This window comes from Phaethon aethereus (assembly GCF_964289735.1).
Source record: "Phaethon aethereus genome assembly, chromosome: 5".
Taxonomy (NCBI): domain Eukaryota; kingdom Metazoa; phylum Chordata; class Aves; order Phaethontiformes; family Phaethontidae; genus Phaethon; species Phaethon aethereus.
Window position 1 is genome coordinate 70,210,242 of NC_138579.1, and position 26,640 is coordinate 70,236,881.

At 68.8% G+C, this 26,640-nt stretch overlaps 3 protein-coding genes across 3 annotated transcripts; all 3 read left to right on the forward strand.

Annotated features, from left to right (window-relative positions):
• Nucleotides 1–2,121: 2,121 nt before the first annotated feature.
• On the forward strand, nucleotides 2,122–10,677 carry GRK2 (G protein-coupled receptor kinase 2; the record flags this gene model as incomplete). The annotated part of the gene is made up of 21 exons (XM_082000574.1): nucleotides 2,122–2,234; nucleotides 3,556–3,632; nucleotides 4,326–4,399; nucleotides 4,714–4,815; nucleotides 5,092–5,166; nucleotides 5,676–5,737; nucleotides 6,045–6,096; nucleotides 6,430–6,521; nucleotides 6,881–6,980; nucleotides 7,103–7,181; nucleotides 7,333–7,463; nucleotides 7,873–7,967; nucleotides 8,044–8,151; nucleotides 8,230–8,296; nucleotides 8,784–8,884; nucleotides 9,032–9,098; nucleotides 9,181–9,276; nucleotides 9,370–9,532; nucleotides 9,649–9,785; nucleotides 10,024–10,137; nucleotides 10,516–10,677. 21 exons carry the CDS (start codon nucleotides 2,122–2,124, stop codon nucleotides 10,675–10,677), a joined length of 2,067 nt encoding a protein of 688 aa, XP_081856700.1.
• A 1,643-nt stretch (nucleotides 10,678–12,320) lies between these two features.
• Nucleotides 12,321–17,498, forward strand: ANKRD13D (ankyrin repeat domain 13D; the record flags this gene model as incomplete). The annotated part of the gene is made up of 15 exons (XM_082000576.1): nucleotides 12,321–12,410; nucleotides 13,145–13,280; nucleotides 13,382–13,506; nucleotides 13,851–13,896; nucleotides 13,979–14,122; nucleotides 14,431–14,620; nucleotides 14,817–14,883; nucleotides 14,950–15,031; nucleotides 15,352–15,413; nucleotides 15,517–15,647; nucleotides 15,788–15,945; nucleotides 16,031–16,162; nucleotides 16,555–16,718; nucleotides 16,838–16,917; nucleotides 17,258–17,498. The coding sequence occupies 15 exons, from the start codon at nucleotides 12,321–12,323 to the stop codon at nucleotides 17,496–17,498; spliced, it is 1,848 nt and encodes a 615-aa protein (XP_081856702.1).
• A 1,232-nt stretch (nucleotides 17,499–18,730) lies between these two features.
• Nucleotides 18,731–24,496, forward strand: SSH3 (slingshot protein phosphatase 3; the record flags this gene model as incomplete). Its single annotated transcript, XM_082000575.1, is given in 15 exon segments — nucleotides 18,731–18,781; nucleotides 19,437–19,474; nucleotides 19,695–19,860; nucleotides 20,073–20,096; nucleotides 20,098–20,221; nucleotides 20,291–20,369; nucleotides 20,495–20,560; nucleotides 20,937–21,125; nucleotides 21,517–21,610; nucleotides 21,722–21,850; nucleotides 21,924–21,970; nucleotides 22,362–22,508; nucleotides 22,909–23,109; nucleotides 23,520–23,775; nucleotides 23,854–24,496. Coding segments are annotated over 15 exon segments (1,896 nt in total). The 3' UTR covers nucleotides 24,139–24,496.
• Nucleotides 24,497–26,640: the final 2,144 nt, after the last annotated feature.

The following is a 26,640-nucleotide window of genomic DNA, read 5'->3' on the forward strand; positions in this document are numbered from 1 at the left end:
CTTTAAAAAAAAAAAAATTAAAAAAAAAAAAAGCTGGGGTAGAGCTTAGCCGGAGCGGGGCCTCCCTCCGCCGTGCCGGAGGCGGCCGCGAGCCTGCCCCGGTGCTGCCACCCCGGCCGCGGAGACTCGGGGCGTGCGACTCTCGTCACACCACCGGCCCCCGCCCACGGGCTGGGGGTGAAAATCCACAAGGAAGAAAAAAAGAGAATTATATATATAAAATCACTTAGTGATTTAAAAGCAACCCAGACTGCTCCCTAAAGACGACTCCTGCAAGAAAAGTCACTATTGTTTAAGGGTTTGGTTGTGTTTTCGTTTTGTTTCAATCCCCCCCCCCCCCCGCCCACCCCCCACCCCCCCGGAGAAATATTGTAAATATATATTTTTTTGTTGGCGATTTAGAGTCCATCTCTGATGTTTGTGCTTTAAAATTAAATGTAAGCATTAAGGGTAAAAGCAAAAAAGTCTTACGCTCTCTCAGTCGGTATGGTTTGGGTTGAGGGTTTCTTGTCTGGGGGCAGAGGGAGGGGAGCTAGTTGGCAATTTTAATTTTTTGGTTTTGTTTCGTTTTTGTTTCTTTTTTTGTTGGTTTGGTTTCCTTTTTCTAAGCATTCTCCGATACTGGTTTTAGAAAGGATCTTTGCTCATAACATTACCACAGGGAGGGGAGAGCTGTTGGGGGGGGGGGAGGGAAGATACCAGCCTCTGAAGGGAAATATTTTGTTTCTTGGGGGTGGATTTTTGGAATAAAAAAAAAAAAAAAAAAAAATTTCAAGAAAAGCAAAAACCCTGCGTCTCAGCTCTGCCCGTTGTTTGTCCGCGAGGGAAGCGGAAGGGACGAGGCCGGGGCCGGGAGGCCTGCGGCCCCCCCGGGGACCTCCTGTGCCCCCCGCTTGCCCCGGCACTGGGCTCCCCACGCCGCTGGAGGGGAAGCCGGGGGGGCCGTCGCGTGCGCCGGCTGGCGGGCCCGAGTCCGGGGTGGCGGCTGTCCCCGTGTCCCCGTCATCATCCCCTGGGTACTGGTGGCGGCTGTCCCCGTGTCCCCGTCCTCTCGCGGGGGGTGGCAGTGGCAGCCAGCCCTGTGTCCCGTCACCTCCTGCCCCGCCGGCGAGCCGAGGCCGCGTCTGCCTGAGCGTCACCGCGTGCCCCCGTCACACGGCGTCCGCGCGCACGCAGTCACACACGGGCAGGCCTGGTGCCGCACGACGCCACGCGCGCCATCGTACGCGGTCACACCCGGTGTCTCATGCGCGCAGCGTGACGTGGAGGGCCAGGCGCGGTGTCCTGGCCACGCATCCGGTGTCGCACACACCATGTCACACCTGGTGTCACACACACCCACGCTGCCACACACACATGGTGGCATGCACACAGTGTCGCACACACCCATGCTGTCACACACACCCAGTGTCACACACACCCCCAGTGTCACACACCCCCAGTGTCACACACAGTCACACACACACGCACACCCACGGTGTCACGCACCCATGCTGTCACACACACCCAGTGCCACACACACCCCCCCCCCCAGTGTCACACACCCCCAGTGTCACACACAGTCACACCCACGGTGTCACGCACCCATGCTGTCACACACACACAGTGTCACACACACACAGTGTCACACACACGCGTAGTGTCACACACACGCGTGGTGTCACGCACACCCACCGTGTCACGCACTCATGCTGTCACACACACACAGTGTCTCACACACACGCGGTGTCACACACACGCGGTGTCACACACGCGGCCGCCGCTGTCCCGGCCACGACCGGGTGGGCGGGGCGGCGGGAAGGGCGGCCCCGGCCCCGCCCTAGCCCCGCCCCGCTCCTGCCCCGCCCCCGCTCCGGGCCGGGGCGGCAGCGCCGCCTGTCACGCACGGACACGCGCACGGACACGCGCTCCCCTCAGGCCGCCCCGCCCGCCATGGCCCCCCGCCGCTGAGGCCGCGCCGCCGCCTGGGCGTCCCCGCGCCGGGCCGGGCCGGGTCCGGTCCGTCCCGGGTCCATTCCGGGTCCGCCCCGGTTCCGGTTCCGGGTCCCGGTTCCGGTTCCGGGTCCGTCCGGGTCCGGTCCGGCGGCGGTGGGGCCGGCGGGACCGGCGGCGCGGCGCAAGATGGCGGACCTGGAGGCGGTGCTGGCGGACGTGAGCTACCTGATGGCCATGGAGAAGAGCCGCGCCGCGCCTGCCGCCCGCGCCAGCAAGAGGATCCTCCTGCCCGAGCCCAGGTGAGGCCCCGCGGCCGTCCGGCCGTCCCGGCGACCGCCCGCCCGCCCGCCGGCCCTGCCCCGCTTCCCGCTGTCCCGGCGCAGCGCGGGCCCTGCCCCCGGGACGCGGCCCGGCCCCGGCTCCCGCGGGCAGGCAGGGCCGGGCAGGGCCACCGTGGCCCCGGCCCCGCTGCACCGGCCTCCCGAGCGCACCCCTCCCGCTCTCCCTGCCCCGCACGGCACCCGCAGGCGCCCCGCCTCGGGCAGGCACACGGGCGTGTGCACGCACACCTGCGCACAGGTGCGCACAGGCAGCCAGGCTGTACACACACGCGTCCTGCCTGCCACGGCCACGGATACACGGACACACGGACACACGCCCTCCGCGGTACACAGTCGCACCCAGGAGTGCGTGGTCGCTGTGTACACCCGCACGCCATCCCCTGCCCGGCACTCCCGCAGCTGCATCCGCACCCTTCTGCATCCGTGCACCTCCTCAGCACGCGTGCGCTTGTGTGTGCGCGCGCACACACGTGTACACACGTACAGAGTGCTGGGGGCTGTGTGTGCACACGTACGTGTTTGCGCACGCGGTGTACGCCGTGGCACGCGCAGGACCTCTGCCCTCCCTGTGTGCACACACACACCCCGAGTTGTGGTGCTCCCCGCTGTGCACGCCACCCCCGCGCCTGTGTCGCTCCCGTGTGCACACCCCCTTCTGCCCACACAACCTGCTTCACAACTTCCCTTTGCACGCCCAGCCTGCGCCGGCCGCGCGCGCAACCGGACCCGCGCAGCACGGCATGGTGAGCGTGGCGCGGCACTCCACGCGGAGCACAGCGTGGCACGCCACCGCACAGCATGCGGGGCGCAGGTGGTGCAAGGTGCAGTGCACAGGCACCCCGCGCAGCTGGATGTGCATAGCAGCCCGACACGACGCCCGCTGGCAGTCTGGGGTGCACCGCCCAGTCTCCACGCTCCCGGGACACACGCAGCCCTACACACGTGGGCACATGCTGCCCCGCTCCTCCCCAGGGGCAGGAGGGGACCCAGATCTGGCACCCCGGTCACCACCACCACTACCAGACCCCACTGCCCTCCTGCACCCCTGCTGCTGGGCACCAGGGAGGCTTTTTTGGGGCTACCCTCCACCCCAGGAGGGGGGACACACAGAATGGGAGGTCATGCACCCAATGGGATTAGGGGTGGCATGGGGACATAGGAGGTGCAGGAGAGGAAGGGCATGGTGGGTACAGGCAGGCATGGGGGGCAGTGGGGCTGACGGGAGCAGGCAGAGGGCACGGGGCAGGCGGGGTGCTGAGCCCCTCCGGTATCTCCCCAGCATCCGCAGCGTCATGCAGAAGTACCTGGAAGACCGGGGAGAGGTGACGTTCGACAAGATCTTCACGCAGAAGATGGGTGAGCTGGGGCCACGGGGGCTGTGGGGGGCACGTGGATGAGCACCCACAGAGGGACGCTTACAGTGTGCCTGGGCAAGCGCAGGTGGGCTGGGAGGCCAGATTGGTGGCAGCCACAACAGTGGTAGTGGCCGTGGCCATTCCCCTTCCCCTCAGCATGGCCTGGGCGAAGCAAGGGGGCTGTGGGGCCGGGCTGGGCAGAGGTGCCTGCGGGCTGCGTGACATAACCCCCTGTGCCATGTTCCCCACCCCACGTCCCCCGCCCTGTCACTTCCCCCAGCGCCAGCACTAACCGTCCGGGGCAGGAAGCGCCTCTCACTTCCTCCTGCCGGCTCTGGCGGTTTCCGGGCACGTCCGCCCCACGGCAGCCTGTTCTGCGGTGCCTGCCTGTGCCCCTGCCCTATTGCACCCCGCACTGCACCAACCGCCTTGCTACCCTACCGCACCCCTACCCCATAGTGCCCTATAGCACTGCACTGCTCCTCCCTGCCGGTGTCCCTGCCTTGCCGCATTGTCCTGCCAGACCCTGGCCAATCCCTAGCTTGGCACTTCCCCTTCCCCGAGCCTGCCGCAGGGGTGGCTGTGGGGACAGGCAGGCCCAGGGGACATCCCTGTGCCCCTTGGCCTGGGCTATGGGGCACGCACTGCTGCTGTGGGGCAGGCACCTCTCACACCTTGGCTCTGTCCCTGCCAGGGTACCTGCTCTTCCGGGACTTCGCCTTCAACCAAGCAGAGGAGGCCAAACCTCTGATGGAGTTTTATGAGGAGGTGAGATGGGGGGACCCATCTGGATGGACAGGAGGGTTAGGGATGGGATTTGGTACCTACAGGACCCACAGACGCGGTACCAAAAGCATGCAGAGTACCCAAGGGGCCAGGAGGTGATGCCCTGGGTACCCAGGGGACGTGATAACCATCAGGTGCCCGTGAGACGTGGTACCCAGAGGGGCTGGGGCCGTGGTTCCTAGTGTACCAGATCCCAGGGGCTGTGCCTGCCTGGTGTGGGGTGAGGGCTGTGCCCCATGGCGGCGCAGGCCTGGGAGTGGTGTGCCCCTGTGCCACGGGAGCTGTGCCCTTGCCAGATCAAGAAGTACGAGAAGCTGGATTCGGAGGAGGAGCGAACCGCACGGAGCCGCCACATCTTCGACCATTACATTATGAAGGAGCTGCTGGCCTGCTCCCACGTGAGTGTCGTGCTGTGCAGGTGCTGTGAGGCACCCCAGAGCGGGTGGGAGGGATGTACCTAGTGTGCCCAGGGCGCCTGGTACCCTGTGTCTTCAGAGGGAGCTCCAAAACCACCCCTGACTCTGGTCTGGGAGCCACAGACCCAGCCCTATGGATGGGGGGTCCTCTGTGAGTTCCCCTGCTGGTACAGGCCTGCCTGGCTCCTGTGGGGCTGCCTTGCCCCTGTGCCCCCATCCCTTCTGCCCAGGGTGACACGGTCCTGTCTTGCCTCACAGCCCTTCTCCAAGAGTGCCACGGAGCACGTCCAGAGCCGCCTGAGCAAGAAGCAGGTGCCCCCAGACCTCTTCCAGGTGGGCATCACCCGGCACAGAGAGGGGGTCCCTGCCACCTCTGGTACTCGGAGGGTTAATCCTTACAGGGGGCTGGTGGTTACAGGGGCCCCTGGAGGTGGGAGGGGGGGGCGTCCCAGAAGTTATGGGGACCCCAAGGGATGATGAGGGGATCCTCAGGAGGTTGGGAGTGAGGGGAATTGCTGGTGGTCCCATGGGCTGGTAGTCAGGAGACTGGGGGCTGGAGGTAGCCGCTCAGAGGGTGGAGATTGGGACCCTGGACATAGAGGTGACCCGGGGTGACAGTGGGGTCCTCAGGGATGGTGATGTTGGGGTCCCCAGAGGCACAGGTGACCCTGGGTGGCAGAAGTATCTCCAGGGGACTGGCAGTGGCAGAGGATCCCCTGAAGGATGGCAGTGGGGATATGTGAAATCCCAGGGGTGGAGACCTCAGGTAGTGGTGGGACCTGAGGGGTATGGGTGGCCTGGGTGGCACTGGGGACGCAGCGCTGAGCCCTGTCTCCCTCCAGCCCTACATTGAGGAGATCTGCCAGAACCTGCGTGGGGGCATCTTCCAGAAATTCATCGAGAGGTGAGATGGGGGAAAATCCCACGAGGATCAGGGTGTCCCATCCCGCTGGGGACCAGGGTCTCCTGGCCCAGAGAGGGGCCAGGGGTCCCTTCATAGGAGCTCCAGGGGTGTCTGTCCCCAGACCAGGGACTCAGGGGGGCTCTTCTCATCCCCAGGTCTGGCCCAGGGTCTCTCTGTTCCCAGACGGGGGTCCTGGGGGGTGCCTCCTGTCTCCAGACAAGTCCAAGGGGTCCTTCTTCCCTGAGACGGGTCCTGGGAGGGGTCTCTCCAGGGGCTCCACTCTTGCCCTCTCTGTGCTTCGTTGCAGTGACAAGTTCACACGGTTCTGCCAGTGGAAGAATGTGGAGCTGAACATCCATGTGAGCAGGGAACCTTGTGCCTCAGGGCACCTCGGGCACTTCTGGGCACTTCCCGAGAGGGGGATGTGGGCACAGTGAGAAGGCTGCTGCCACGGGGCTCACCAGGGCTGGCATGGGCACCCCCTCGCACACTCCCAGGGCTTTTGCTCGCTCACAGGTGGCTCTCCCGTACCTGCCCATGCTCACGGGGACATGTGGAGCAGCCACCGTGTTCCTCACCCGGGGAAACTGAGGCGGGAGCAGGACCCCCCACCATCACGGACACGCACAGCTCTTGAAACAAGGGCACTCACGCGCCCAAGCTCACCCCCACCGCCTTCTCGCCCTCTCCAGCTCACCATGAACGACTTCAGCGTTCACCGAATCATCGGCCGCGGTGGTTTCGGGGAGGTCTACGGCTGCCGGAAGGCGGATACAGGCAAAATGTAAGGGGGGATGCTGTCTTGTGGAGGGCTGGAGCGATCCGCCTGTGATGGGGGGAGCGCTGGGGCTGTGGTGGTGGTCCCGAGGGCATCTGCAGCGGTGTTGCCGTGACGACAGATGTTAGGGGGTTGCGGAAGGATTGCCATGGCTACGGGTCTCTGGGGGATACGGGGACGTCACGGCTGTGGGTGGTAGCTGGATGCGGTGATGTGGCCGTGGGTGCTGGCAGTGGAGGGACACGATGGCGTGGCCGCGGTTGGCGGGGCTGCGGGCAGGGCAGGGCCGTGGCGGTGGCACTGGAGGGACGTGGCACGGTGGCCGTGGGCAACAGCAGGACCCTGCAGGGACTCTTTGCCCCCAGGTACGCCATGAAGTGTTTGGACAAGAAACGCATCAAGATGAAGCAGGGCGAGACCCTGGCTCTCAACGAGCGCATCATGCTGTCCCTTGTCAGCACCGGGGTGAGGGGACGAGGGACCGGGCAGGGCTGGCACCCCAGCCACAGGCGGTGGCACAGGCGCGGGGAGAGGGAGGGTGTCCCCGGGGCAGCGCCAGCACTGCGTGACCCTGTCTCTCCTGCCAGGACTGCCCGTTCATCGTGTGCATGTCGTACGCCTTCCACACACCCGACAAGCTCAGCTTCATCCTTGACCTCATGAACGGTGAGAGGCCCTGGTCCCGCGGGACCCCATGGCTGATCCCTGGCCCCAGGGCCACGGCTGGCCTGAGCCACGGGCTCGAAGCCCCCTGCCCGCACCATCCTTTGGGTGCGGAGGGCAGCTCCAGGGTGACAACTGGTCCCTGTCACCGCAGGGGGAGACCTGCATTATCACCTGTCTCAGCACGGCGTCTTCTCAGAGGCGGAAATGCGGTTCTACGCAGCCGAGATCATCCTGGGCCTGGAGCACATGCACAGCCGCTTCGTGGTGTACCGCGACCTCAAGGTGACCAACCCTACAGTCACCCTGCAGACACCTCGGGCACCCCACGGGCACCCTCCTGCCCCTGCAGTAGTCTAGAGGCCCCATTGGCATCCCCGGGCCCTATAGAAACCCCTCCCCGGACCCTGTGGGCACCAACAGGTGTCCCAGGCACCCACAGACCCTGCAGGAGCCTTCGGACCCTGTGGGCACTCCCAAACCCAGAGGGCACCCCTGACCCTGCAGGAACACCCCCAAACTCCATGGGCATCCTGAGACCTCGGGGGGCACTCGCAGACTCCACTGGCACGTCCCGGTCCCACAAGCACCTCAGTCCTGTGGACACCCCCAAATCCCACAGAGCACCCCAGCCTGAGTCATGCGGGCACCTCTCTCTGCGCTTGGGCTCAAGGCTGGCACGGTGTCTTGGCAGCCGGCAAACATCCTGCTGGACGAGTTTGGGCACGTCCGTATCTCAGACCTGGGCCTGGCCTGTGACTTCTCCAAGAAGAAGCCCCATGCCAGCGTGTGAGTGTGCCCGCATCCCTGCCTGTCCTGCCTGCCTGCCTGGCATGGCCCCTGACCCTGCTCTGTGTCCCCGCAGGGGCACCCACGGGTACATGGCTCCGGAGGTGCTGCAGAAAGGAGTGGCGTACGACAGCAGCGCCGACTGGTTCTCACTGGGCTGCATGCTCTTCAAGCTGCTCCGGGGGTGAGTGAGCAGGCGCAGGTGGGCACAGGCGGGCACGGGTGGGCACCGCTGAGTTGCCCTCTCCCCTCGTGGCCGTAGGCACAGCCCCTTCCGGCAGCACAAGACGAAGGACAAGCACGAGATTGACCGTATGACCCTCACCATGGTGAGTTGGGGCACCCCGGCCTGTGCCCCGTGTGCCAGGGAGGGCTGAGGCAGGTGTGGATGGGGTGCCAGCACCCCTGTGCTGCTGTGCCCCCCACCACGTGCTGGCAGAGGCCTAGGGGGTGCACGGGGGCTGTGGGGGGTCAGGGACAGCTGGTCCCTGAAGGTGAGCAGCACCTGGAGCGTGTGTTCGTGCCCATCTCTACGTGCGTGTGCACACGTGTGTGCAGAACGACGTGCATGTGTGCAAGCGGGTGTCTGCACGTGGGTGTCTTTGTGTTCACGCACGCCTGGGGGGGTAGGTTGCACACGGGTGTGTTTGCAGCGTCTGCGCGCACACTTCCCCGTGCGTCGGGGTGTATGCTGTGCGCACACAGGTCTGCGCGTGTGCGCACGTGTGCCTGTCTGTGTGCGCGCCTGTACCCATGCACACGTGTGCCTCGGTGCTTGCATGCTCACGGTGTGAGCGGCCGTGCCCTCTCCCTCAGGCCGTCGAGTTGCCGGACTCCTTCTCCCCCGAGCTGCGCTCCCTGCTCGAGGGGCTGCTGCAGCGAGACGTCAACCGGCGGCTGGGCTGCATGGGGCGCGGGTGAGTCCCGGCGGGCACGGCGGGTGCCGGGATGGTGCCCGGAGCTGGGGCAGAAGGCGGGCAGGGAAGGAGGGTGTGCTGGCACAGCACTTCAGCCCCAGGGCTGCAGCCAGGAGCCTGCGGCGCTCACCCCACCTCGCTCCCCAGGGCTCAGGAGGTGAAAGAGGAGCCCTTCTTCAAGGGCCTGGACTGGCAGATGGTTTTCCTGCAGAAGGTGAGGGGCAGGACGCCAGGGCATGGGAAGGAGGCGGGGGGCACGGGCAGCCACCCTTTAGAAACCCCTTTCCTGCCTGCAGTACCCACCGCCCCTGATCCCACCCCGTGGCGAGGTGAATGCGGCCGACGCATTTGACATCGGCTCCTTCGATGAGGAGGACACAAAGGGCATCAAGGTAGCGGGGTGGAGGGGCTGAGCGTGGCGGGGCTGGGGTGGCGGGCAGCCCCTGACCCGGCGGTGCCTGCCCGCCTGCCTCCCTGCCCGCCAGCTGCTGGAGAGCGACCAGGAGCTGTACCGCAACTTCCCGCTCACCATCTCGGAGCGGTGGCAGCAGGAGGTGACAGAGACCGTCTTCGAAGCTGTCAACGCCGACACCGACAAGCTGGAGGCTCGCAAAAAGGCCAAGAACAAACAGCTGGGCCACGAGGAGGGTGAGTGGGGCCGGGTGCCCTCCGGATCCCCTCCCCTGACACCCCCCCAGCTCTGCCCGGCCTCCTGACCGTGCCCCGGGCTGACCCTGCCTCTCCCCCCGGCGCGGCGGGCACAGAGTACGCCATGGGCAAGGACTGCATCATGCATGGGTACATGGCCAAGCTGGGCAACCCCTTCCTGACGCAGTGGCAGCGCCGCTACTTCTACCTCTTCCCCAACCGCCTCGAGTGGCGCGGGGAGGGCGAGTCGCCGGTAAGGCGGGCAAGGGGCGAAGCGGGGGGCGCAGGGCAGCGCGGGGCGAGCATGGTGCTCAGCGGGCGCACCTCCACGCTGGCAGAGATCAGGGTGTGGTGGGCACGGGGCGCGAGGGATGTGCGCAAGCAGGCATGGCACTGTGAGGGGTACGGGGGCACGGAGAGGGGGTTTGGGGGGACCTTGGTGTGGAGTCGGAGGTCTGGGGGCGAGGGCAGGGCTGAGCCTGTCCCCCCAGCAGTCCCTGCTCACCATGGAGGAGATCGACTCAGTGGAGGAGACGCAGGTGAAGGAGCGCAAGTGCATCCTGCTCCGCATCCGCGGCGGCAAGCAGTTCGTGCTGCAGTGCGATGTGAGTGTGCCCTGAGTCACCCGCTGGGGCTGGCCTCCATCCCCTGGCATCACCGGCCACCCCTGCCAGGCACTAGCCACCTCCTGCCCCTCACTGGCCATCTCCCCTGGGTGCCAGTTGCTCCTGCTGGGCACTAACCAAACTTTGCTGGGCTCTAGCCACTCCCTGCTAGCTGCTAGCCCTCCCCTCTGCTGGGTGCTAGCCACCTCCAGGCCATCGCTGGCCACTAACTACCTCCTCCTGCCAGCTGCTGGCTGCTAGCCCCACATATTTAGCCCCCCAAGCCCTCCTGGGGCATGAATACAGAAAGCTTGGGGCAATCCCAGAGCCCTGGCACCCTGGGGAGCCCCGGCCTGACCCCTGCCCTGCCCTGCACAGAGCGACCCCGAGCTGGTGCAGTGGCGGAAGGAGCTGCGGGACGCCCAGCGCCAGGCCCAGCAGCTGCTGCAGCGGGTGCCGCGCATGCAGAACAAGCCCCGCTCGCCCGTGGTGGAGCTCAGCAAAGTGCCGTTCATCCAGCGCTCCGCCAACGGGCTCTGACCCCGTGCCGATGCGCCCGCGTGCCCTCCTTCCCCCTTCCCACCCCGCCTCTAATTTATTGGGTTGGGTTCCCACGTGCCCCCGCTCCTTTTTGTCATTCCCGGGCCGCCCATTGGAGGATGCCCGGCGCTGGTCTCACCCGCCGGGCACGGCCGCGGCGTTGCCATCCCAGCCCAGCCTCTGGCACGGAGCTGGCCCTGGGCGCATGGCACGGCTTGGTGCCTCTCCCCGGTGTGCCCCCCCACCCCCCCACCCCAAATCCTCTACGAACTCTCCGGCTAAGATGAAGGTAGCCCCCGCGCCCCCTCTCCATGCCCACCCGCTTCGCCACTGCTGTGTGTGCCAAATGGGGCGAGTGGGTGCCCAGCTCTGGCCGGGCAGGGAACCGGCCAGCTCGTCTCGCCCGTAGCCTTTGCCCACCTCCCTGCGAGCCGGCTGTGCCCGTCGTGTGGGTGCCAAGTCCTTGGTGTGTGCGTGTGTGTGTGTGTGCGCGCGTGTGCCCAGGGGCCCCCCTGTAAATACTGTGCCATGGGTCCCCTGCCCCTCCTGCCGTCCCCCTGGGCAAGGGGGGCACCCCCTGCCTTCCCCCCAAGCTGTGGGGCATGGGGTGGCCAAGGAGGAGGGAGCAGGTGGGATCCCCCCAAATCAGCCTCACGTGCCGCTGGCCCCGGTCCCCAGCCGGTGAGCACAGGGGGGTGTCCCCCAGGGCCCCCGGCCCGCCCTGGTCCCCAGCAGTATCTGTAAATATTGGTCTCCGGTGGGTCTGCTGCCGGGGGCTGGGGCAGGCAGGGGGCTCCGGGTAGGGCCGGGGCCGCGGGTGGGAGAGATTTTAATGAGCAGAGATGTGAGAATGCAAAACAAACAAAAAAAGAGTTTTTATAATAAAAAATCTGGAAAACCACCGTCCGGCTCCACCTCATTGCGGGGTGGCAGAGACGTCCCCGTGCCCCCCGTGCTGTGTCCCCTCACGGGCACGCCGGCACTTCGGGGACGTACCAGGGTGCAGGTGGGAGCTGTCCCCGTGGAGAGGGGGGGTGGCAGTGGGAGCAGGGGGTCGGGTCCCCCGTTGCTGCGCTGTCCCCGTGGGTGACCTTGGCTGTCGCCTTGCCGCGGGGCTGTGCGGGCAGCACCCCTCCTGCCCGCAGGCAGCACCCCTCCTGCCCGCAGCCTTCGGCGTTCCTGCGGCCCGCCGGGGCCGCGGGGTCTCCCCGGTGCCTGACGAGACGCGGGACGGAGCCAAACGGCCGCCCGCCGGAGCGCACCGGAGCCGGGGCAAGGCCGGGGGTCCCCGGACCACCGCTGCGGGGCCGAGGACGGCGGCGTGAAAGGGGACGGGGGTCCCGGGGCCCCGCGGGGTACCCAGGAGGAGGTGCCGGGGAAGAGGCGGCGCCCGGTAGCGGGGCAGGGTGCCGGCCGACGGGGCCCCCGCCGCGGGGCGGGCTCGGGGCGGGGCCCCACCGTGCCCGGTGCCCGGTTCCGGGGGCCGGTGCCCCGGCCGCCGTGCCCGGTGCCGGCCCCGCCCCGCGCCGCCGCGCTGCGCCGCCGCCGCCGCCCCCGCGCGCGCAGCCATTGCGGGCAGGCCCGGCGCTGCGGCCCGTCCGCCCGCGCGCTGCCCGGCGCGGCCCCGGGGACATGGTGGCGGGATGGCGCGGCCCGGCGACACCTTCCCGCTGCACCGCCTCGTCTGGCACAACCGGCACCAGGCGCTGGACAGCGCCCTGCGCGCCGGCACGGTGGGCGCCGGCACCGGCACCGGCAGCGGCACGGCCGGGGGCACCGGCACCGAGCGCCCCCCCCACCGCCGGGGCGGCGCGGGGGGGAGAGGGGAGCAGCGGGAACCCGGGAACTGGGGTGGGGGACCGGGGTGTGAGGGCAGCGGGGGCGGGGGAGCGCCGGGAATGGAGAACGGAGGACCCGGGGCTCGGGGACAGGTCACTGGGGGAGACTGGGAGCACTGGGAGCACTCGGCGAGACTGGGAAGACTGTGGGCAATGGGGAGTCTGGGAGCACTTGTGGCACTGGGGGAGACTGGGGGCATGGGGCTGGGGGACTGGGAGGACTGGGAGCACTAGGGGAGATTGGGAGCGCTGGAGGAAACTGGGGGCACTGGGGACTGGGAGCACTAGGCAAGACTGGGGGCACTGAGGGGGGGCGGGGGTAACTGGGATACTAGGGCACTGTAGCAGCAGAGGACTGGGAGCTCTGGGAGTACTGGGGGCGCTGGGACAGGGCACCGAGGCATTAGGGGCCCGGGGGCACTGGGGGGTGTGGGGCTGGGGGGACCGGGACCCCGCGGCCAGGGGGCAGGAGGACCTGGGGGCTTCGGGGAGGGGTGCCGCTGGGGACGGGGGGGCTCTGGGCCTCGGGAGCGAGCGGGTGCCGGGACGGGAGCAGGGGGGGCGCAGGGAGGGCTGCGGGGCGCCGGGGGCACCCCAGCCGGCGGCAGTGACCCCACCTGGCTGTGCAGCACGACGTGGAGCTGACGGACCCCCGCGGCCGGACCCCGCTGGAGCTGGCCGTGTCCCTGGGCCACCTGGAATCGGTGCGGGTGCTGCTGCGGCACAACGCCAACGTGGGCCGGGAGAACGCCAACGGCTGGACGGGTACATGGGCCCCCCCGGTGCCGCCGTCACGGGGGCGGGGGGGCACCGTCACGGGGTGCGGGCGTTGGCGGCGCCCGGCTGACGGTGCCCCCGCGCCCCAGTGCTGCAGGAGGCGGTGAGCACGGGGGACCCCGAGATGGTGCAGCTGGTGCTCCAGTACCGCGACTACCAGCGGGCGACGCGGCGCCTCGCCGGCATCCCCGAGCTGCTCAGCAAACTGCGCCGGGTACGGCCCTGCCCCGGGCGGGCACTGGGTGGGCACCCCCCAGAACTGGGGTCCCAGCAGGCTGGGGGATGGGGGGGAAGAGGGGAGCCCCTGGACCCCCCAAGTCTCCCCAGGACCCCCATCTTCTCCACAACCCCGCTCTTTCCCCGAGGAGCCCCTGCCAGACCCCACACAAGACCGTGCTCTCCCAGGCCACCCTGATCCCCACCCAGGGCCCCAGTAGGGACCCCCATCCCTGCCCCCAAGACTCCCCATCTCCCCAGTGATCCCAGCAGGGACCCCCCCCCCGTTCCTCCAGCCCCCCGTGTCCCGCAGCTCCTCCGTGACCCCTTCGTCTCTTCCAGGCATCTGACTTCTACGTGGAGATGAAGTGGGAGTTCACCAGCTGGGGTGAGCAGAGCCGTGGGGCCGGGGGCCGGAGGGGTGCCCCCCGCCCCGCGCCGCGCCACTGATGACACGCGCGTGCCCGCAGTGCCGCTGGTCTCAAAGGTGTGCCCCAGCGACGTCTACCGCGTCTGGAAGCGGGGCGAGAGCCTGCGGGTTGACACCACGCTGCTGGGCTTCGAGCACATGACGTGGCAGCGCGGCCGCCGCAGCTACATCTTCAAGGGGGAAGGTCAGCTCCCGTGGGACGCCCCGGGACCCCAGGGACCCTCCGGGACCCTCCAGTGGCCCTGGGGAGGACCCCAGACCCCATACACTATAAGTGCTCCCCCATAAGGACCCCAGATCCCCTACAGGCACCCCCTGGGGACCCCATTCCAGCAGCGCCGAGGGCCACCTCAGCCACCACACATACCAAGGACCCCCAGTTCCCCTCTGGGCCCCCCAAAGCCCCCAGATAACCCTGAGACGCAGTGACCCTGCAGGCTCGGGGGTGCCAGGGCAGCCCCAGCGGGCGCTGACCCGTCTCCCCGTGCGCAGACGAGGGGGCGGTGGTGATGGAGGTGGACCACGACAAGCAGGTGGTCTACACGGAGACGCTGGCCCTGGCCCTGCACGAGCCCGACCTGCTGCTGGCGGCCATGCAGCCCTCGGAGGAGCACGTGGCCGGGCGACTGACGTCCCCCATCGTCTCCACGCACCTCGACACCAGGAACATCGCCTTCGAGCGGTGGGCTGCCACCCCGGGAGGGTGCTGGGGGGGCAGCGGGGGGCACGGGGCCGACCCCGGCGCGGCGAGGGAAGGGGCCGTGTGAGGGCTCGCGCTGGGGAACCGCGTGCGAAGGGGAAGGAAACGCTTGTGCAAGAGGGCGAGCGGCGTGCGAGGAGCCACCCCCGCGGGGGGCTGACGCCTTCCCCCTCCCCAGGAACAAGTCGGGGATCTGGGGCTGGCGCTCGGAGAAGATGGAGGTGGTCAGCGGCTACGAGGCGAAGGTGGGCGCGGCAGGGGGACGGGGGGATCCCCCGGTGCCCGGCGGGGCTGATCCTGTCCCCCGGCAGGTTTACAGCGCCAGCAACGTGGAGCTGGTCACCAAGACGAGGACGGAGCACCTCTCCGACCAGGACAAGTCACGCAGCAAAGGTGACAGCCCCGTCGGCCAATCAGGGAGCCAGCCCACAGTGGGGACACGCCCCCCCTCCCGGTGCAAGGCCCGCCCTCTAGTGCAAGGCCCACCCCCTTCGTGGGTGGGACACCGGTCAGGCATTGGGTGCCACACGGGGTGTCACCGGTCAGGCGTAGGACGGCGTGGGTGCTGGGTGTGACCCGTCAGGCGTGGGTCACCGTGGGTGTGGGGTGTCACCCGTCTAGGCGTGGGTCCCCATGACAGCCCGGGCAGATGTGGGGGTGCCGTGCGCCCCGCCCGCGCCGCACCCCCGCGCCTCCCCTCTCTCCCCGGCCAGGCTCCAAGACCCCCTTCCACTCCTTCCTGGGCATCGCGCAGCAGCACAGCACCCACAACGGGGTGAGTGGCCGGGGCGCGGGGTCCCCCCCGGGGGGCTGGGGCGCACCCCCCCGGTGCCGGGGGGTCCTGGGCACCGGGCTGAGCGGTGCCGGTGCCGCCGCAGGCGCCCGTGCTGCAGGCTGCCAGCCCCACCAACCCCACCGCCATCACCCCCGAGGAGTACTTCGACCCCCACTTCGACCTGGAGACCCGCAACATCGGGCGCCCCATCGAGATGTCCAGCAAGGTGCAGAGGTGAGGCCACCCGCCCCGGGGTGATGCCGTCCCAGGGACGTGACGCGGCACTGGGGTGTCGGGACCCCCGGGGGTGGTGACGGGGTCCCACGGGACGTGGCACTGGTGGGGTTCCCGTGCCCACGCCGGTGCCCGGGCAGGTTCAAGGCGACGCTGTGGCTGTGCGAGCAGCACCCGCTGTCGCTGGCGGAGCAGGTGACGCCCATCATTGACCTCATGGCCATCTCCAACGCCCACTTCGCCAAGCTGCGCGACTTCATCACCCTCAAGCTGCCCCCCGGCTTCCCCGTTAAGATCGGTGAGGGCGGGGTCTACCCAGGGGCGGGGTCTACCCAGGGGCGGGGTCTACCCAGGGGCGGGGCCATTGACCCCTGTACCCCCAGAGATCCCCCTCTTCCACGTGCTCAACGCCCGCATCACCTTCAGCAACCTCTGCGGGTGCGACCAGCCGCTGGGCTCCGTGCGGGTGTGCACCCCCGCCCACCCCCCTGGCCCCCAGCCCCCCGGCCCCAGAGGTGAGGCGGGGGGGGCGCTGGGGGCAGATGCGGCTGGGGGGCTGCTGTGGGGTGAGGGGTGCCCTGGGGTTGTGGGGTGTCCAGGGGGTAGAAGTCATCCCAGGGCTGGTGTGTGTGGGTGCAGGGGGGGACCCTGGGGCATAAGGTGCTGCCGGGACCCTGGGCTGGGGGTGCTGGTACCACCAGGCTGCCCACGGGCACGGGGTGATGGGTGCTGCGGGGTGCCAGGGCGTCAGGACCTGCGTGCCCTCCGTGGACACAGGGTGGCGTGGCCGTGGGCAGGGGGTGCAGGGTGCTATGGGGTGCTGAGGGGCACGGGGCACCCACGGGTGCGGGGTGCCGTGGGACGCCGCGGGGTGCTGAGGGCGGCCCGTGGCTCGGGGGTGCGGCAGGCTGGCCCTTCCCGTGCGAGGTGGAGGCGGGGGTGTTCGAGGTGCCGGCGGGGTACACGGTGCTGGGCGCGGGGCGCAGCGAGCCCCTGCGGGACGAGGACGACGACCTGCTGCAGTTCGCCATCCAGCAGAGCCTGCTCGACGCCGGCACCGAGACCGACCAGGTGAGACCACGCCTCCCCCGCCTGACCCCGCCCCTGCTGTGGGACAGGCCCCGCCCTCCCACGGCCGGCCTCCCCCCCTCGGCGCAGGCCCCGCCCCTCAGCCCCGCCCCACCCCACAGGTGACCATCTGGGAGGCGCTGACCAACACCCGCCCGGGTGGGGACCCGCCCCCGTACGACGAGGACCTCCAGCTGGAGCGGTGAGGCACCGCCCACGGGGGCGGAGCCTGAAACCACCCTGCCCACCCTGTCTAGGGAGGGGCCAAGGCGGGAGGGGAGTGCCTTAAAGGTGTCAGGGTGGAGCAGAGAGGAGCGGCCCTGGGGGTGTGGCCTAAAGGGGAGGGGCTTCCTGCTCCCCGGAGGATGTGGCCACAATGGGCGGGGCTAACTGCATATGTAGGTGTGACTAGCGGGTGGGTGTGGCTCGCCAACCGAGGGTGGTGCTGTGAGGTGGGCGTGGCCACTCAGGGTGGGGCACGGGTGGAGCCCTGTGGGCGTGGTCTCTGCGAGGGCGCATGGCGACAGCGGCTCTCCCCGCAGGGCCCTGCAGGAGAGCATGCTGCTGCAGGCGGGCCCCAGCGCCGACCCCCCGGCAGCCGGGACTCCCCCCGGGGCGGGCGGCAGCAGCCCCCCGGCACCCCCAGGCTACGGCAGCTTCGCAGAGCAGCTGCGGCTGGCCATGGCGCTCTCGGAGCGGGAGCAGGAGGAGCGGGAGCGGCGCCGGCGTGAGGAGGACGAGGAGCTCCAGCGTATCCTGCGCCTCTCCCTCACCGACAAGTAGCACCGGGGCGCTCCGCATGGGGACAGGGACGTCCCACATGGGGACACCCTACGCAGGGACAGGGACGCTCCGCCGGTACCGCCTCGCCCGGGGACTGCCAGGCACGGCCTCGTATCGGGACAGCCTGGCATGGGCACCGTCCCGCACTGGGACACCCCAACCTGGGCCCAGCCCTGCCTGGGGACCAGCCAGTGCCAGGGTGGCACCCCCGTGCTGGGGACACCCCTGACGTGGGCACAGCCCCCACACGGGGGGAACTGATCCAGGGATCCCCCTACCCCTGGGACCCCCGATCCAGGGATCCTCTCCCAACCAGGCTCAAACCTCAGCCCAGGGACCCTGATCTGGGGACACCAACCCCAGGGACACCCCTATCCCCAGGACCCCCACCCTAGGGACCCCCTCTCTTCTTTGGTGTTACACGTCGACCCCATGGTGGGGGCAGGACGGACCCGTGTGTCCCCGTGGGATGCAGCTGACCCGCTGTTGGGGGCTGCGTGGCCAGGCACGGACCCCGGGTGTCATCCCTCAGTGGCAGTGGGGGGGCCGGGGGGGGCCCGGGTGTATGTACATATACCTATACATATATATATATATATATATACACATGGATGCGTGTAGCCTCTGCCTGGCAGCGTGATGGGTGGGATGGCCCAGGAGGCGGAGCCTGGGAAAGGGGCGGAGCCTGCAGGAAGGGTGGGGCCCAGGGGCGGAGCCAGCAAGCATGTGGGTGGCACTAGGGGGATTCCACAGGGTTTTCCTCCCCTTTGACCCCCCCCCGCCAAATCTGGCCCTGTGCCCCCATTCCCTCCCCCGGTTTATATTTCCTGGGGAGACCCCCCCCCACCCGCGGGGGGGCCCCCCCTGCTGAGCCACGGGGTGACAGGGGGCTCGGGGGGTCCGGTCTGGGGCGGGACGGGGTGCCCCAGCTCCCGGGGTGGGGGTGAGGGTCCCTGGGCACAGGGCTGAGGCAGGGGGACGGGGTGGGCTGGCACCCGCGGGGTCACGGCCATGGGACCTGGCGCAGCGCCAGGGTGAGGGGCTCCGGGGCGGGGGGTCCTGCGCACCGGTGACCCCGGGAGGTCTGGGGGGTTCCCGGTCCGGTGGTACCGGGGCGAGGCCGGGGTGGGGGGCGCCGCTCCGGCTGCAGGCCGTGCCCGGCGCCGGGCCGTGCCCGCTCCCCTCCGGGCGGGGCGGCGGCGGCGGCGCTTCCTGGTGCGGCGCGGCGGGGCATGGCGCTGGTCACCGTGCGGCGGGCGGCGGGCCCGGCCGGGGGCCCCGCGGTGAGTGCGGGACGGGCCCGGCGACACGGCGGCGGCGGAGGCTCGCCGGGGCCGGCCCGGGGGCGGCGGAGGCTCGCCGGGGCCGGCCCGGGGCCGGCGGAGCGGCTGGCGGGGGCGGGCGGGCGGGCGGGACAGGCCGTCCCGAGGGCTCCCGGCGCCGGTGGGGGGGGAAAGGCTGTCCCGGTGCCTCCCGGTGGGAGGTTACTGGGAGCCCCGTTGCCCCCAGCAGACCTTGCTCCCGCCTGGGGGTTGCCCCGTAGTTTGGGGGGTGGGGGAGGGCGGTTGTCCCCATTGCTCCCAACTGGGCTAAGTGTCCCCAGTGCTCCCAGTTCCCCTGCCCCCCGCCTCCAGTAACCACTGGACCTTCTCAGGGTGCACCCATCCCCCTCCCAGGGCACCACCCATCGGGGGCGGGGGGGCACGGGGACAGCACCCCTACCCCCTGAACCCCAGGGCCGAGCCCCAGGGATCTACTCCTCCGTGGGGCCCTGCCAACACCTCGTGCTGCTGGGGGGAGCGTTCGGCAGGGTGTCCCTGGCCCGCGGTGCCCAGGCGGGAGGTGCCAGGGGTGCCTGCCAGGCCCCCCCGGGCACGGTCCGTACCCCGGGGTGATGCTCCCCCGGGGCCACTGTCCCCCCCTCCCCATGCTTTGCAGGAGGAAGATGCGCCCAGGCGCGGCCAGCTGCAGCGGCGGTGAGAAGGGGCTCCAAAGCCACGGGACGGGGGACACGGGTCACCAGGGTGGGGAGGGGACACAGCCACCCCCCTGAGGAGCCCCTCTTTCTGAAGACCCAGACCCCCAGCTCTCCCCCCCTGCTCTCGGGGGAGCGCTCTGGGGGTACCCCAGCCGCAAGGGCTGGGTCCCGCTGCCGGCTGGGCCCCCCATCCCACTCAGGGCCCTCCTGCCCCCCAGGCAGAGCTTCGTCATGGTCAAGGGGGCTGCCCTACTGCTGCCCGCCGAGGAGCCGCCGGCGGCCGAGCCCCCCACGGCTGTGCCCCCCGACCAGGCCCCGGGGCGGCAGGAGCAGCACCTCCAGCTCATGATGCGGCTGCTGCGCCCCCAGGACGCCATCCGGCTGGTAGGGCACGGCCACCCCCCCGGGATGGGGACGGGGATGGGGACAGTGAAAGAGATGGATTGGGATGGGGACGGGATGGAGATGGGATGGGACAGAATGGGATGGGGATGGGGTATGGCCCAGCCTGCCCCCCAGTGTGCTTGATGCTCCTCCCCGGGCACTGGGGTCACTGGGGGGAGGCAGAGCCCACAGTTTCGCCCCTGGGGGTGGAGGGGACACCCCTCATGTCTCCCACCCCCCAGGCGGTGCGGCTGGAGTCGGCGCGGCCGGGGCGGGTGCGGTACCTGCTGGTGGTGCGGCCCGAGGAGGCAGGAGCCGAGGGGCAGACGGCGCTGCTGGGCGTGGACTTCGCCCACGAGGGGTGAGTGGGGCACGGGGGGGGGGGGGGAGACGGGAGACGGCTGCACCCCCTGACCTCTGCCCGCCCCAGGGCCACCTGCTGCACCCTGGGCATGGTGCTGCCCCTCTGGAGCGATACCCAGGTCTTCCTCGATGGCGATGGGTAAGGGGTAGGCGGGGCTTCACAGAAGGGGAGGGGCTTATGAGGGTGGGGCTCACAGATTGGGTGGGGCCTGTGGGGAGGGGCAGGGTCGGGGTGCCCACCCTGACCCACACGTCCCCCCGCTGTGCCCAGGGGGTTCAGCGTGACATCCGGGGGGCAGACTCGCATCTTCAAGCCCATCTCTGTCCAGACCATGTGGTGAGCGAGCCCCGGGTGTGTCTGTGGGTGCGGGGGACGTGGGCACCACCGTGGGCACGGGGGATGCGGGTGCCACCATGAAGCGGTGCACCACCACGGGCACAGCCGCGACGCGGACACACAGGCACCGCCACGGGCACCTGGGCACAGCCGTGGGGATGGGGGAGTTTGGGCACGGCCACCGGCCACTCAGCTATGCCCACGGGTTGTGCATGCCTGGGAGAGGGGAGGTGGCACCCACATGCCGGGGGGAACCCACCCATGTGGCACCAGCACCGGCACCGCCCCGGGGGTGCCCTGGCCGCGGCGGTGGGGAGGAGACGCGGGCACGTGCCGGTGCCGGGGTGGTGCGGTCGTGGCAGGTGGTGTGCGGCAGGGCCGTGCTGCAGGAGCTGCACCGCGCCTGCGAGGAGGCGTCCCGCGGCGGGCACATCCCCGGCGGCCCGGCGCTGGCCTGGGCCCGCGGCTACGCGGCAGCGCTGGCCTCGGAGCAGAGCTGCCTCAACGAGTGGCTGGCCATGGCCGACCTGGAGTCCGTGCGCCCCGCCTCGCCCCCGCCCCTCCGGTATGCCCCGCCCCCCTGCCCCACCCCTCTCAGCCTGCTGGCCAATCAGCGTGGTGGCTGGGCTGCGGGCGGGGCTTGTGGTAAAAGGGTGGAGCAATTGAGTGGGGCTGTGAGGGCGGGGTTCTGCTAGGGAGGAGGGGGTTGGGCTGAGGGGTGGGGTCTGGGTTTGGGGCGTGGCTAATGTATGGGGCGGGGTTTATCTGGATGGGCGGGGTTTATCTGGATGGGCGGGGCTTAAAGTCTAGGGAGGGCCATAGGGAGGTGGGGCTTGCATTTGGGGGAGGGGCTTGAGAGCAGAGGAGGCGGGGCCTGGGCAGGGCAGGGCCTGGGCAGGGCAGGGCCTGGGCAGGGCAGGTGCGCGCCGCCGCTGACATGGCGATGCGGGTGCCAGGCCGGCGGCGCCGGAGCTGTCGGAGCAGGCGGTGCGGGCGCTGCTGCGGGACGTGATGGCCACCGCTGACCTGGAGAGCGTCACCTCCAAGGAGGTGGGTGCCAGCAGGCAGGGGCTCCTGGAGGGCCGCGGGCCTGGCTCGCAGGCAGGAGCAGGCAGGGGCAGGCAGAGGCAAGGCCATCCCTGACCCCACGGCTGTGCCCAGGTGCGGGAGGAGCTGGAGCGGCGCACGGGGCACAGCCTGGCCCAGCACAAGGACTTCATCGACAACGAGATGCTGCTGGTGCTGGCACAGATGGACCGGCCCTCCCGCGTCTTCCCGCACCTCTACCTGGTGGGCAGCGGGGCGGGCAGGGCAGGCAGGGCGGGCAGGGCTGTCCACACCCCTCACCGCCGTGACCTCACAGGGCTCCGAGTGGAACGCGGCCAACCTGGAGGAGCTGCAGCAGAACCAGTGAGCGTGGAGTGGCATGGGATCATCTGGGGCGTCACAGTGGTGTGGGCATAGGGCCACCATGGGGTGTTACAGTGGGGTGTCACAGGGTCATCTGGGGTGTCATGGTGGTGCGGGGATGAGGTCATCATGAGGTGGCCCAGTGGGGTGGGTATGGGGTGATCATGGGATGCTAATGGGGTGGGCATGGGGTCATCATGGGACACCCGTTGGTGTGGGCATGGGGTCTTTGTAGGGGCACCAAGCAGGGTGGGCGTGGGGTCATCATGGGAGACTTGGCAGGGTGGGTGCAGCAGGGCTGTGGCACCACAGTGGGGTGGGCACAGGGCACTGTGGGGCACCCCATAGAGCATGGGCAGAGCCCCAACCCTGCCTGCCCCTGGCACTGCAGGGTCACCCACATCCTGAACGTGGCACGGGAGATCGACAACTTCTTCCCGGCACTGTTCACCTACATGAATGTGCGGGTGTATGACGAGGAGGCGGCCCAGCTCCTGCCCCACTGGAATGACACCTTCCTCTTCCTCTCCCGCGTCCGGTCAGTGGGGCCAGGGCAGCCTCAGGGCACAGGGGCACGGTGGGGAGAGGGCCACGGGGGCACACAAGGGGGCATGAGAGGCATGGAAGGGCTGGAGCCAGGGGTGTGCTGGGGGGACGTGGGTGGGAGTACCTGGGGAGGCAGAGGAGTATGGGGGGGTGTCTCGATGACTGGGGGTGCATTGGGGCACTGGGAGCCCGGGGGATACTGGGAGAACTGGGGATTTCTGGGGCATGGGGTCCTTGGGGATATGGGGAGCCCTGGGGCACTGGTGCGCTGGGGGTAGGGGGTCCCTGAGGTAGGGGATCCCTGGGGCAGGGGGTCCCTGGGGATACTGGGGTGGCGGGGGGGGACATGGGCAGCCCCAGGAGCTTGGTGGCAGTGCAGGTGGGTGCCGCAGGGCCGACGGGGGCCGGGCGCTGGTGCACTGCCGCATGGGGCTGAGCCGCTCGGCAGCCACGGTGCTGGCCTACGCCATGAAGGAGTTCGGATGGCCCCTGGAGCGGGCACTGCGGCACGTCCGGCACTGCCGCCCTGGCGTCCTGCCCAACCCTGGCTTCATGCGCCAGCTCGACTTCTACCAGGGCATCCTGCACGCCAGGTGGGCGGGGCAAGGGGCGGGGTGGGACACACCCTGTGGGTGTGGTGGGTGGGGGTGATGTAGCCACACCCCTTCTGGCAGGAGAGGGAGGGGCCTGTTGTGACCACACCCCCTTAGGCCAAGCAGGGTCTGCTTTTGACCTCTTGGGTAGTGTGGGTGGAGCCTGCCATGCCCACGCCCCTCAGGTATGGTGGGTGGAGCCTGTCATGATCACACCCCTCTTGTACAGGGTGGGTGGTGCTTCTGTGGCCATGCCTGGGTGGGCTTTGGTGGAGCTGGGTGCCCCACCCTTTGCTGCTATTGGCCGTGGAGGCGGAACCTGTGGGAGTCATGCCCCTGTGTCTGAAAGGGGAGTGGCTCCAGGGGCGGGGCGGGGGCGGGGCCACCTGCTGATGGCAGGTGTGTGGCAGCCGGCACAGCAGCCTATGGGAGCCCAAGGTGACGGAGCAGGTGCCCCAGCCCGAGGAGGGCCCAGAGGCCACCCCAGGGGATGAGGGTGGCCTGTCCCCCGCCCCCTCCCCACAGCCCCCTGAGGAGGCAAGCGGGACGGGGCTGTTGGGGGCCTCCCGGCGCCCCCGCATCTCCCTCTGCGCCGTCATGCGGAGCATCAGCCAGCTGGAGACCCCCGAGCCCCCCGAGCTGCCAGGGGAGCCCCTTGCCGGGGAGGTGAGCGTGGGGCAGGGGCGAGGGGGGTCGGGCCGTGGGGCAGCGGCGCTGGCTGAGCCCCCCCTGTCCCCTCCGCAGGTGTTCGCGGCCGTGGAGGCAGCGGGGGGGCCGGGGGGTGCTCCCCCGGGGGCACGGCCCTCCTCCCGGCCCCGCCGGGTGGTGCGCCAGGCCAGCCTGGATGGAGGCCCTGCCCCCGCCTCTGACCACGCCCCCACGGACGGCCACACCCCACCTCCTGCCAGTTGTGACTCCGCCCATCCTTCCACTACCGACCCCGCCTCTTGCCCCACCCCTGCTTCTGACCCAACCCCCAGTGCTGACCCCGCCCCTCACCTCCCCTCCACCCCGCCCCCCGCCCCCTAACCTGGGCGGGGGGCATGGGGCAGAGCCCTCCCCCGCCGCCATGGCACTAGAGGGAAGGGGCGGAGCCTAGGCCTGCTGCAGGCGTGGCCAGGGAGCCGGCACGCCCCCTCCCCACACTGCCTGCACTTCGGGGGACGGAGGCGGCCCTGCCCCATCCCCCCGCGCACAGGGCCCCGCTGCCCCCCCTCACCGCACCGGCACTGAGAATAAAGAGTGGAAACGGCCGCCCCTGGCGTGGGTCCTGCCCGGCGGTGGCTTTGTGGGTGGTGAGGACAAGCGCGGAGCCTCCTGCGAGGCCCTGCCCAGCTGGGGGCACTGGGACGATGCTCTGCTTGCCATCAGTAGGGGCCAGAGTGAACACGTAGGCTATAGGGACGCTCGTGCGTGGTGGGGGAGTTGGGTGTAGCCGCCTGCCGCCCTCACCAGGCTCCGGCGCCATCTTCTGCGCCGGGCGGGGGCGGGGGGGGGGGAGGCGGGGGACGACACGACGCATGCGCCCTGGGGTGTAGCGGGAACTACAACCCCCGGCGTTCCTTGCGGGGGGGGACTGCGCATGCGCACGCCTTCGTTCCTGGTTGCCATGGGAGCCGGGCGCAGGCCTGTCCCGGCCGCAGCGGCCTAGGCCGCGCTGCGAGAACCCGCACCGGAACAGGGGCAGGCCCGGCGACCGGCAACGGAGGAGTGAAGCGGAGCAGTGGGCCGGCAGCCTGCTGTGCGGCAGGCGGCAAAGGGGGCCCCGCCATGGCGTGCCCCCAGATCATACATAGAGGCCAGTTCATGGTGTCAGAGCCACACACCGAGGCAGGAGTGGGGTTCAGGCAGCAGGAGGCCAGGGCAGCCATGGGAGCCAGGCCCGGCAGGCACAGGGGCCTACAACTTTAGCAAGGTGGATGAGGGAACCCACCAGACCTACCACTACGGCCCCTGCAGCACCCTCAGCATCCGTCACCCAGCTCTTCGAGTGCATGGCCTTGGCCTACAGGTGAGGGGAAAGCCACAGACCGGGGTGCCTGCTGCTGCTGACACCCCAGAGGGCAGAGCTTCAGGACACAGCCTGCCATAGGCTGGGAGGGCAGGTGTGTCACCAAAGCCATGGATCAGGGATCCTCTCGAGGCTGGAGGAGCCAACCTGGAGCCCCACATGGAGCTAGAAGGTCACACATTGCTTCTGACTGTGAGGGCCTGTGTTGAGGAATGGTGACCTGACTGGAGCCTGCTCTGAGGCTGTTGCTGTCCATCTGCTGGGGCTGTTTCTCTGGTGGGGAGCATCCTGGAGTCTTCTCACCCCAGGGCACCTCGGGGTTGGGACTCTGCACCCAGAGCGCTGCTGGAGTGTGGCCAGAGCCCTGGCTGGCTTGCAGCACACCGGGAAGCACACCCACCTTGAGCAAGAGCTTCCACTGCTGGGCTCTGCCAGCACCCCAGCCTTTGCTCTGCTCCACCAGCCACGTCTCACAGCTGCCACTGTGAAAGGGGCAGTGCAGGGCACTCACAGCAGAGGAACCGGGCACGGCACCATCCTTGGCCCCATGGACGGAGGGGAAGTGCCACCAGTCTCTTCAAACCCCCCCTTCCCATGGGGGGACATGGGGTGGAGCGAGGGACCACAGTGCTGCCATGGGCTGTGCAGGGCATCCTGCCTGTGTTTTGAGAGAGAAGACAGACCCTGTTTCTTCTTGAAGCCTTTGCCATGGCTTGGGGTCTTTGTGATGACATACCTCTGGGTGCTCTTTGGGTGGGTTTTACTATCTCCCACTCCCAACCTGGAAACCTCCCTCGTTCTCCCCACCACGAACCTGGGTCCTGGCCTCCAGCATGCTGTGTCCCAGCAGATTTTGTGACAGTTGCTGCCAGACAGGCCAGGAGGGCATCATCAGTGCAGAGTGGCTGCCCCCTTCCCGGGACGTGGCCTGGGTTACTGCCACATCCGGCGCTCCACGGCTCGATTGCAGGCTTGGGATATAACAGATTTATTTTATTGATTAAGCAACAGAGAGAGCTAATAAATTAAGTAATCAATAACCTAAATAATTAACAAACATCCTATTATTAATTTATGATTAAATGATTCTGCACACAGCAAGGCTACTAATTAGGGCTTTTAATCTTATGACTCCTACAGGACTGCTGTTGAATGATGGCTCTATCGCTCTTCCAGGGCGGTGGGGAAGGTCCTGTCAGAGTCCCGGTGGCCTGGGGGGGAGACCGTGCCAAACCTCGCTCTGCAGGTCAACGGCACTCCAATCTGCAGGCATCTGTGCCCCCAATATCAGAAGATCCCCCCTGTGTGCTGACCTGATTTTGTACCTTATTCTCTGTTTTTTCCATTCCTGGGCCCTTTTTGCTACCCTTTCACCATCCTTTCTCCACCCAAACAGCCTGCTCTTAATAACTTTTTTCTCCATGGGTCCCAGCTTTGTTTCATCCATACCCAAATTGGATGTTTTTGCTACCTAGGTGACCTCCCCATTCCATGGGATTCCTGGTGTGGTTACCTAGGAA